Source organism: Trachurus japonicus, chromosome 18, assembly GCF_045865225.1.
Source record: "Trachurus japonicus isolate A0001 chromosome 18, Traja_1.0".
NCBI classification, from domain to species: Eukaryota; Metazoa; Chordata; class Actinopteri; order Carangiformes; family Carangidae; genus Trachurus; species Trachurus japonicus.
The window spans coordinates 10,414,099-10,425,279 of NC_140924.1; the positions used below are offsets into that span (position 1 = coordinate 10,414,099).

At 45.1% G+C, this 11,181-nt stretch overlaps 1 protein-coding gene across 1 annotated transcript; it reads left to right on the forward strand.

Moving 5' to 3' along the window:
• Positions 1-2,371: 2,371 nt before the first annotated feature.
• LOC146968711 (Fc receptor-like protein 5) lies at positions 2,372-4,456 on the forward strand. The gene is made up of 6 exons (XM_085806421.1): positions 2,372-2,427; positions 2,570-2,605; positions 3,234-3,497; positions 3,576-3,821; positions 3,900-4,061; positions 4,150-4,456. Exons 1-6 carry the CDS (start codon positions 2,394-2,396, stop codon positions 4,257-4,259), a joined length of 852 nt encoding a protein of 283 aa, XP_085662547.1. The 5' UTR covers positions 2,372-2,393; the 3' UTR covers positions 4,260-4,456.
• Positions 4,457-11,181: the final 6,725 nt, after the last annotated feature.

The window sequence follows — 11,181 nt, forward strand, 5'->3', positions numbered from 1 at the left end:
ATATTTCGCTCATTATCTACTCACCCTCATGTGGACTAAGGGCTGGAAGAAGTTTCAGAGTCCTCCGTCCCTTCTCTGAGTTACAGGGGGTCTCGGCATAGCAGTGCATGTCCATATAACGGTTGCAAAGGGACACCAGAGCTCTTCGTAAAAAAACACACACAAAAAAACATCCAAATACCTCCATGCTGCTCGTATGTAATGTCCGTCTTGTGCTGAAGCCCCAAATTGCGTAATTGTCCCGAAAAAAATTAAATAAGTCTATATTTTAAGCTTGTTTGTAGCGGAAGCTTCTCGAAGCTCCTCTTCCTGGTCCGTCCAAATCTCGCGTGATTCGCAGTAACCGCACTGACGCCGGCGCAAATAACGCGAGATTTGGACGGACCAGGAAGAGGAGCTTCGAGAAGCTTCCGCTACAAACAAGCTTAAAATATAGACTTATTTAATTTTTTTCGGGACAATTACGCAATTTGGGGCTTCAGCACAAGACGGACATTACATACGAGCATCATGGAGGTATTTGGATGTTTTTTTGTGTGTGTTTTTTTACGAAGAGCTCTGGTGTCCCTTTGCAACCGTTATATGGACATGCACTGCTACACCAAGACCCCCTGTAACTCAGAGAAGGGACGGAGGACTCTGAAACTTCTTCCAGCCCTTAGTCCACATGAGGGTGAGTAGATAATGAGTGAAATATCATTCTAGGGTGAACTATCCCTTTAATGTGATGGTGTTGTACTAAAGGTGTAAACAGCAATTTGACCTGCTTCACTCTGGTCTGTTGGTGTTGCTGACCCCACCTGTGAATGTAGCCACTTCCTATAAGATTTATTTTTTTTCTGCCTCAAAATGACTGTTTCATTCAGGAGGTTCATATTTGACAGATTATACCTCACTCGGTCCCTTTTACCTGATGAAATACCTTCAAATGGTCAACACATATCATAAAATGTTAATTTATCTAAAGGAAAGAAGAGCTACAATCATTTTTTGGCAAGTGCAAATGTACATTCAATGGGTTGTATTGGTCATTTGAAAGTAAGGGACTGGGTGAGGTACAATCTATCAAGTATGATCTTCCTGAATGAAACACAGTCATTTGGAAGCTGAAAAAAAACGTTTAAGTTTTGATAATAGACAACCAGTCTGCCTTTAGGCCATATACTGTATATATCATAATGCAATGTGTTTCGTCAGTGACTGTCAGACAATTAAATTGAATAGATGTGGATTGTATTACGTGGTATTACGTGGTATTACGTTTTCATTTAACCTCAGAGTAGCTACATCAGACTGAGACATGCAGCTGCCAGTCTGTTTCTAACAACAACAATAAATGGCATTGGCTCAACGCACTAGACCGCAGTACAAGACAAGACAAGAGACAAAAGAAAAAAAGAGTGAGTCAAAGCGCTGTGACCTTTCTTTTTTTGTCAAGAAAGTTGTCGGCTAGATGTTTGTGCCAGTGACACTCAGGATGTAGAGCTGTAGGTGTCGCAAGAAGAAGCAAACAGCTGCAACCTATAACTCAGGAAAACAAGTGGTGACATGATATCTACTGAATTAACTCTCTTGTCCTCTACTGTCAGCTCTTGCAATGCTGAGTTAGAAAGTGCAGTCTCTTCTTGGCAAGTCTGTGGTGTGGGTCACTTCCTGGTCTGGTCAGTTTTATAACCATTATAACCACTACATGTGTGTGTGTGTGTCTGTGGGATGAATAGAAGTTTAGAGTGTGAACGAGTGGGTTTACAAGATAAAATCTGGATACTAGATGATAAAAGTTGGAAAGTAGCAGGGACAAAGGCTGCATGACTATATGTAATCTATTATTAAATGTAACTCACAGATCTGCACTGTGCAGCTACGTATCACTTGACTTTAGCCACTGGTATGTCTGTGGTTTGAACCGGACGTCAGGTACAAAACTATCTCCCCCTCACTTCTCATTTCCTCTGAACTATAAACCACTCTTTGTTTCTACCATCGTCTAAACTTGGTTTAGGAAATCAATCAATATCATCAATTGGTCACTTTAATACTTTTATTATTTATTATTTAACACATAATAAACACAATAAAAGCCCACGTTATTTTTGATCAAAAGTTCAGCTTCAAATTGTTGCGTTACAACAAGGGTTAATGTGATGTCAGTGAACGCATCGTGCATGGATGACGATCTTGACCTTAGGTTAAAGTGTTAAAAAATTCTTGAATTTCTCTGTTCTATTGTTGCAATGATTATCATTCTCATGTTAAACGTCTGTACTAAGGTGTCTCTGTAGAGGAAACCGCAAGAAAAACACCTACAGCTACAGAGGAAAGAGGAGGAGGGTGACTGGATGTGATGTTTTAACATGTTTTTTTCAGTGGCGATCCAACATCACCATCGTGTCATGATGGACGAAGGGTCTCTGATGCGGCTGTTCGGTAAGTCGACCGGTTTTTATCTAATTAACCAAACTAAATTAACCAAACCTCCATTCTGCTGTGTTAACACATTGATGTTGATCAGTTTTGTTCAGTTTTCTTGTTTAAATCTTCAACCGACCTTAGTTTCATTTCTCTGTAGCTCTGGCCTCTCTGCTGTGCTGCGCCACAGAACAAGGTCTGTACATTTACTAAGATACAGTTTATGACAAGTTTTGAGGTGGTTGCCAATAGAGAGCCTAAGCCGAAGCAGAAGAGAAGCTCGCCATGGGACCTCAATTCAGAAGAAATCTCCATGGAAGTGAATGAGAGTCAAAATTTTATTTTGTGATCTCAAAATGGCGAGCGTTACTTCCTGCTTCCGCTTACCATGCATTCACACCGGACGCGAAGCGAGTTTTTGACTCGCGTCACTCGCACAAGTTTGACCGTCCGTGGGAGTCCGCATTTTTCACGAGTATGCAGGTACAAACAACTCAAAATTTCTCCAAAAATGATCATGGTCATTGAACAGTGATTGATCAAAAACTAAAACGTTGATTGATAAACCAATAGATAAGACTTGTGTCTACATTTTAAAGTTCAAATGGAGTTTCTAGGTAAAGGTATGCCAGAACAGTACACATTTGTAAAAGTCCAATAATTTGCTTGTTTTTTTGATTTCCTCCCATTCATTCACAGCTATTTCATAGCTGTAGAGGTCAGTGCCTCGGCGTGTTTGCCCCATGGCCCTAATTACAACTTAAGACTAAAACAACAAAGAAATTACCATAAAACAGACTTATTATCCTGCTCTCGTCCTGCAGCCTCTCTGACTGTGAGTCCCAGCAGCTCCCAGTTCTTCAGAGGAGACTCTGTGTCTCTGAGCTGTGAGGACGAGGACAGCTCTGATGGATGGACGCTGAGGAGGAACACGAGCCGACGACACAGGACTCAGTGTGGAGCTGACTGGGGGAGATCTGATGGTTCTTCATGTAAATTCAGTCTGATCGCCACATGGGACAGTGGAGTTTACTGGTGTGAGTCCCCAGAGGGAGAAACCAGTAACAGCATCAACATCACTGTGACTGGTAAGACTGGTCTGAGAGTCAGAGCTGATGAAGCTCAGCTTCAGTGGATCAACTGTTGTCCTTTGTCTCTGTGTCCAGCTGAACCAGTCATCCTGCAGAGTCCCGCCCTCCCTGTGACGGAGGGAAGTGATGTCACTCTGAGCTGTCGATCAACCAGTTCCCTGTCCCCGAACCTCTCAGCTGCTTTCTACAAAGATGGCAGCTTCATCGGGGCGGAGCCTACACGTCACATGACCATCCACCATGTGAAGAAGTCTGATGAAGGCCTCTACCGCTGTGACATCAGTGGTCAAGTGTCTCCATCCAGCTGGATCTCTGTCACAGGTGAGGGGGTCAAAGGTCAGGGGTTTGTACTTCTTATTTCATCCTCATATTCACCTGGTCCGGTGGGATTCTCCACAGGAAAACCAGTAACAGAAGCTCCTCCCACCTCTTCCTCAGCCCCGCCTCCTGACCCCGCCTCCTTTCAGCTCATGGTCATTCTTCTCCGTCACCTGGTGGTGATCTGTCCGTACTTCATCTCCACCGTCCTCATGGTGTCACTGTATCGTCAGAGAGCCACAGGTATCATCAGTTCATGGTGTTTTCTGGTCCCATCGTTAGAGTTCAGTCTGAAACTGTATCTAAATGTTTTCATTCACTCTTCTGACAGGAAAAGACCCAACTGTCTCAATGGCAACAGCACGGACCAACCACGCTGAGCAGAGATTGGCTGAGGACAGCAATGACATCATGATGGTCACCACTGAACATCACTTCTAAGACATCAGAATTTAGTTTCATGTGGTTTTGATTTAAAACTCAACATTTATCAAAGAAAATAAATATAAATTCAGTTTTAATTGTTGCTATTGGTTCTGTTTTTCTGTATTATTGGTTTTGTTGTGTTGTACTAACCTCAAAATTTATAGCGTTCTGTTTTGTTTACTGTTTCACAACTTCTCAAATAAAAAATGAAAACTTTATTGTTCAAGAAGTTTAATTTATTGAGCACACTGAGATAGACAAGTAGCGTCTAGTGATTTTAAATGCTAAACTACAGTGCCACCATATGGACAGTTGGGCTCATATGTCTTGAGGTGGTAAATTACATCCTCTCCAACAACTGGGCTCATGGTGGCTCCAGTAGAAGTCCAGTTTTCTAAAGTTGGAATTCCTACCTCAAATAATTGATTATATGGATCTTCTAGATCAAGTTTAGACGTTGGTAGAAAGAAACTTGACACTCTGGAAAATGGTGGTTTAGTTGAGCCGATCCAAGGTGGCCGCCCCCTGCATCAATAGTCAATCAAAGCTAAATTTTACAGAGTTAATCAGCCACTTTGTCTTGTTTCTGTTTAATTAAATTCTGGAGACGGAGTCATTGGAAACTGGGGGTAAGGCAGGGGCCTGGCTTTGAAGTAGCATGGCTTGGCTTCTGGCTCCACATGGATTTTTGCCATAGTCCCCAAACGTGTGCCCAGTTCACCTCTCCATATTGTGAGAGCAGCACATTTAAGTCCTGCTGTTGAGATATCTGCAGTCTGAATATAATTTAGATCTCCAGTCCAGCTGAATAGCCCTGAGCCAATTTCTTCCCAAAAGGTTAGGGCCTTCACCTTTTACTTGCAACACCAGATGCTTGGTTTCCCCCTTGTAGGTGACTTGAACACACATCTTGCCCAACACCTTCACTCGGTCTCTGGTGTAAGTATTTGGCTGGATCCTGGTCAGACGTCATTGTATTCTGTTTGTTTTCAGTAGTACTGGATTTCTAAAGAGGAACCCCCAATCTCTTGATAAGGCGTCCCTAAGCCACAAGCCTTCCAATGACAACCAGCGTTAACCGATCCAATGTTAACAGCTTCTATGACAACTTGACCAGGATTTTGGAAAAACACAAGTTTGAACCACAAAATATGTGGAACATGGATGAAATGGGAATAACAACAGTCCAAACTCCCAAAAGGGTTGTTGTGAAAGGCAGGTTGGTGCAGTCACCTTGGCAGAAAGAGGCACACTTCAATGCATTCCACCCCAGACGGCCCACCTGGCTGCATCGGGACAGCCAACCCATCAGGGTGCATGCAAGAGGCTGATATCCTCATATCTGAAGCACTTCCAGCTCCATACAAAGAGCTCCTCTGAGTTAAAAGTTCTTGTAATTCTGAACAACCATCCCCCGCACCTCTCCGTGGAAGACATCAAGTTTTGCCAGGATGACAATGTTGTGGTGACTATCCAAAAACAAAAACTTATCAGTCACCCGATGGTGGCTTGAGCAAGAACTTTACTCGAGTTCAGAGGAAAAAAGAAAAGAAAAAATAAAGTTGTGCAAGGTTGGTCTCTTTGGGTGATGTTCCCATTTATTGCAACAAGGCTATTAACAAAACAGAAAATTATCATGTATGGTATTTAGCAGACAGGTGTAAATTTAATATGTAGTACGTTTGGTGAGTCTAGTCCAAATAGTCTCTGTGTAACTGAGAGTATGTAAAAAGTGATGCAACTGTCCCCAGTCACCCCTAAATCCAGGCGTTCATCCAAGTCTGGGTCGAACTCGTCGATTTGATTTTACCGTTCGGCTCTGCCTGTCTGTTACGGTTTTTAAAGAACCAAACAAGACCGACAAGAAGAAGAAGAACAAGAAGAGGGATGAGGACCCAAGGCACCAATGTCAGGGTCCACCATTGTCCATCTGTGGAGCAGAAGCAGATGATCAGAGATCAGGGATCAGCTGTCAGGTCTGTGATCAGTGAACAACAGAACAGAGTCTGTGGTTTAGTATCACATCAACAACCAGGAAGTAGCTGCACTAAGACTCACCTGGGACATCCAGGTTGAAGGTCTTGTATGGCTCGGAGCAAAAGCTGTCGGACCTCTTGGATCGTTTTTTGATCAAACAGCAGCTGTATTCTCCTGAGTCGCTTGGCGTCACATTCTTGATCATCAGAGACCCGTCGTTGTGCCTCATCTCAGCGTCCAGCAGCTCCACACGGTCCCTGAAGGACGGGTCTTGGTGTTCTGTCTCAGGGCTTTGCTCCCTAGCACAGAAGAAGACGTGATCTTCAAGGCCGTCTTTGTTCCACTGCACAGCATCGTATGGGTCGTCCACGGGAGGTTTACACAGCAGAGTGACGTTGCCTCCAGACTGAACTCTGACAGTCTCATCTGATGGAAAAAAAAAAATCTTGTTTATAAGTTTCATGTTTGTCATGTCTGTAGCTTTAGGTGTAGTTGGTCAGGTTCAGCAGGAAGGACTCAAAACTTAGTTTGTAAAACCAGGTCCACGATCAGTGATGACAGAAGCTACTGTGATGTTACAGAAAATAAAGAATTCAGCAAATAATCTTTAGTTTATGATTTGTGAGACATGACTTCAGTGTGCTCAATTCCTGTGACATCATTCACCACCCCACCCACACACACACACACGTTTGGTTTGTTTATTTTAGAGCGTAAGGAGGGAAAGTCATTAGCACAAACATCTTCCTGCCAACTTTTTTGGAAAAACTCTAGTGCTTTAAACCAATGCCCACACCCACTGTGTGAAAACTCATGGAGGAAACCATGCAGCAGCCTCTGCTCCATCGCAGGAATCATCCCATCAGGTCATGTAAGGTCATGTAAAGTATGTAACTTATTTGGCCTTTTATTAGTAAAAATCAAATCGGTCTTTCATAAATCCGTATTTCACTGAAGGTGAATCACACCCGCATACAAATGAAAGCTTTCTGGTACCTTAGAATGAGTTGTTACAAGTCGTTACAAATACATAAGTGGTCGACGCACCGAACCGAGGCGGCCATGTTGCAGCGCCATTTTTTACGTTGAGTGACAGCGTGAGCGTAGGTAACCACGGAAACGGCCTGTTAAAACTGTCACCACTGTGTAGTGTGAGGAAGGACGGAGGCACTGGTGTTGCATTCAGGTGCAGTCAGGCAGACGGCCGTCGGCAATCCAACCGGATGTCATTTTACTCCACCAGAGAAAGACGGTAAAACAATACCACATCACCATGACAACATATTGTCAGGCCTGTATTGTTCTGCCTCGTGCTGGCGGACCACTTGTTTACATAGACGCTTGTTTATCCTGTTACATGCAGCGTCTGTTGTCTGTCTGACGTCTGCCCCATTTCACCTGAATGCAACATCAAGAATACGTTCAGATATGCAACCGCACCGCTAGATGGGGGGAATTCCTACGTACTATACCTTTAAATCACCAGAACTAACAAAGTGATCGATTGATCAGCTCATCAATAATCTCAGAGTCTCTAAAGTCTGCACTGACGTCACAGTTTCCCGTTGCTGACTGCTGAGATGATCTCTGACCTTTGAGGGGCTCGGTCACGTCCTTCCCGGTGAACACGGGTCTGGGGATGGCGGGCGGGGGCTTGATCATAGGCGGCGCTACGGCAGGAGGATTGGGGAAGCTACGGGACAAAAAGAGAAAAAAAAAAAAAAGTCTCAACCAATAGGCAGATACATATTGATTATGTTATGTTATGTTATATTATGTTATGTCGTTCTCTACTCGTTTTTGTTTTTTTGTTTTTTTTGCTGTTGTAGCCCATAATTAATTAATCAAATCAATCAATCAATCAATCAATCAATGTTCTTACCTTAATGAAGCAGCATCCGCCGCGGGGCCTTGGTGTCGTATTTTTCAACTATTTCCTCAGGATTAATCCTCTTGGTTATGTCACTTTCAATGTACAGAAGCGAGAGAGATGAAAGTCTATGCTGTGCCATCGTTGTTCTCATCCAGTTGCGCACCCGACGCATGGCTGAGAATGTGCGCTCACAGGTTGCGGTCCCGACTGGAAGCGACAGTGCCAATTTAAGCACTTTGGTGAAGTTTGGGTAAAATCCAGTCAAGGCAGCGGCTTTTAGATTTTCCAGAGTTGCACCACCTGAACTCATTTTCACCATGACCATTTCGGCGTGGGCAAGATCAGTGTTGATGGAGAGAGTGGAAGCATATTGTTTCATCAGTCCTGAAGCACCATCAGCATCACAGTTTAATACAGCATCTACACATTTTGCAATTTGCATTGCTTCTTCTGAAAAGCGTTTGTTACAGGCTCCAACAAGTGTGTCAATGACAGGATAGAACAGATGTTTTGCCCATCTGTCCTTGGGGCTCTCTGAACTGGAGGTGCACAGCTCCCTTTGCCCCAGCGTGCTCTCCACAAGTGCAGAAGATAACGTGGCTGTCATGCGTGCAGGGCGTTTGTGCCGAGGCTCCTGTTCTGTGACAGAAATGTCACCCGACTCACAAAAAGTGAGGATCTCTCTCCACATGTCCTCCCAGTTGTTTCTCATTTCCCGAAGCCCTTGGATGGTGGCGTGCAGAACACTGGAAGCTTGAGCAAGCGTAGTGTCTGTTTTCTGAAGGGCCTGAGATGCGACATGAATGATGCGCAGGACATGGGAGAACACCACCAAACACACACAGAATTCTAGTTTCCCCACGCTATGAAGCAGACCTGATGCTTCTGTGAATCTGCGGTACGGGGGCACAGAAAACTCACCGAGGGTGGTCATGATGGGTTCGAAAGAGTTTTTCACCGCTGACACGTTTTTCCATCTGCACGCCCATCGCGTGTCACTCAGGGCAGACAGGTCCGCTTTCACTCCCAGCTGTTTTTGCATCTGTAGAAAGGCATGGTGAGTTCCAGGTTGGCCGAAAAATGTGTACAGGCTTTCCATGACACAGAAAAAACCAGAGGCCGCTCGGTTGACTTTGCAAGCTTCGATTAACACCAGATTTAATTTGTGCGCCATACAGTGGATGTAAATAGCGCTGGGGTGATCTTGGCGCATCCTCTGCTGCACCCCGTTAACTTTTCCAGCCATAACGGCAGCGCCATCATAACATTGCGCAACCACGGGAAGTTTGAAAATTCCATGTTCATCCAGGAACTTTTTAATGTGACCATGAATTGCCTCCGCATCAGTCTTCTCAGAGCAGTCAACAAATCCAAGGAAACGCTCTTGTATTTCCATGTTGTGTGTGTAGCGAACGCAAACTGTCATTTGTTCAGATTTGAAGCTCCGCGCTTCATCAACCATGAGAGTGAAAAAACCATTTGCCTCGATTTCTTTTATTATTTCTTTCATCACCATTTCAGAAGCTATTTGTATGAACTCGTTTTGTGTGTCATGACTTGTGAGAGACGCTGATTTCTGCTGTATCATACAAAATGACGCATCTCGCTTGGCAAGGAAGCTGCACATTTCAAAAAAATTGCCACGGTTGCTTGAGCCTTCAGTCTCATCGTGACCTCTAAAAGCAAGCCCTTGCTTTGCCAAAAATAAGACGATATCAGCGACGGAGGTGGCATATTCCCGGTTTTCTTTTATGGTTTTCTTGTGAGCTGTGCTCATTTGCGCAAAGACAGAGCCGCTTCGTCTGGACTGCTGATAACTCTGCCATTTTTCCACACTTTGCTCGTGTTGAGCAGATTCCGTGTGTTTAATCATTTTTTTCTTAATATTTCTCCAGTCCCTGACCCCAAGAGTAAAAGCCTTCTGGTCTCTAGCGCACAGAAACTGTCGGCATGGGAAGCAGAATATGGCATCTAGCTGCTTACTATATTCAAGCCATGAATAAGTCTTAAAATATTCAGAGCTAAAAGCTCTCGTCTGTTTACCAAACTCGGTTTTGGGATACTCTGGCAAAATCGGCTGCGCAGGACCGCTATCCTTTGTCCCCAAATCTGACGGGCAGCAGGTGTCCGGGGGGCCGCGGTTGCTGTCCGGACTGAGGCCGGTGCCTGGAGCTGGAGGAGGGAGGAGGCCGGTGTCCGGAGCTGGAGGAAGGAGGAGGCAGGTGTCCGGAGCTGGAGGAGGGAGGAGGCAGGTGCCTGGAGCTGGAGGAAGGAGGAGGCCGGTGTCCGGAGCTGGAGGAGGGAGGAGGCCGGTGCCTGGAGCTGGAGGAGGGAGGCCTGGAGCTGGAGGAAGGAGGAGGCAGGTGTCCGGAGCTGGAGGAGGGAGGAGGCCGGTGCCTGGAGCTGGAGGAGGGAGGCCTGGAGCTGGAGGAGGGAGGAGGCCGGTGTCCGGAGCTGGAGGAGGGAGGCCTGGAGCTGGAGGAAGGAGGAGGCAGGTGTCCGGGGGACCGCGGTTGCTGTCCGGACCGAGGCCGGTGACTGGGGAGCAGTGGCCGGTATCCGGGGGGAGGCAGCCGGCGTCATGGACGCTAGTGGCTGGAGGGCCGGAGTCTGGAGGGCGGGAACCAAAGCCGGGAAGGCGGCAGGCGGTCGTGCTGCTGCAGCTCACCAGGTCCTCCTGCCTGGGACTCTTGGACTCTTTTTTTGCATTGAAAAAATTTCTAATGTCCGTTTTTCTTTTCATTTTGCTCGCAGCTCGACTGTCGGTGAAAGCATAGAGCGAGGGAAAGGCTAGTGGTTAGCTACGCTGCGTTGTAGCCTAGCTACGCCTTGTGTAGTAATGACGCAAGTAACCAATAACAACAAAAAAAAAAAAACATCGACATAAATAATTCCTTTTAAAAAACGTGTTTTAATGTATTTCCCACCTCTTTCGAGAATAGTAGCCTATTAAAAAAACATTATTTTATTATTTTATTTTATTTTTTGTGATGATTTTATTTTATTTTTTGTGATGATTTTGTTTTATTTTCTGTGACAATTTAGGGGAAGCTAAGCTTCCCCTAGCCTATTGATAGCGCCGCCTAT

Excerpts from the sequence above, each read along its gene's own strand:
- LOC146968711 (XM_085806421.1), top strand. The coding sequence starts at position 2,394 with ATGATGGACGAAGGGTCTCTGATGCGGCTGTTCG. Across the intron at positions 2,606-3,233 it reads GTGCTGCGCCACAGAACAAG|CCTCTCTGACTGTGAGTCCC; the intron begins GTCTGTACATTT and ends CTCGTCCTGCAG. Across the intron at positions 3,822-3,899 it reads CAGCTGGATCTCTGTCACAG|GAAAACCAGTAACAGAAGCT; the intron begins GTGAGGGGGTCA and ends GATTCTCCACAG.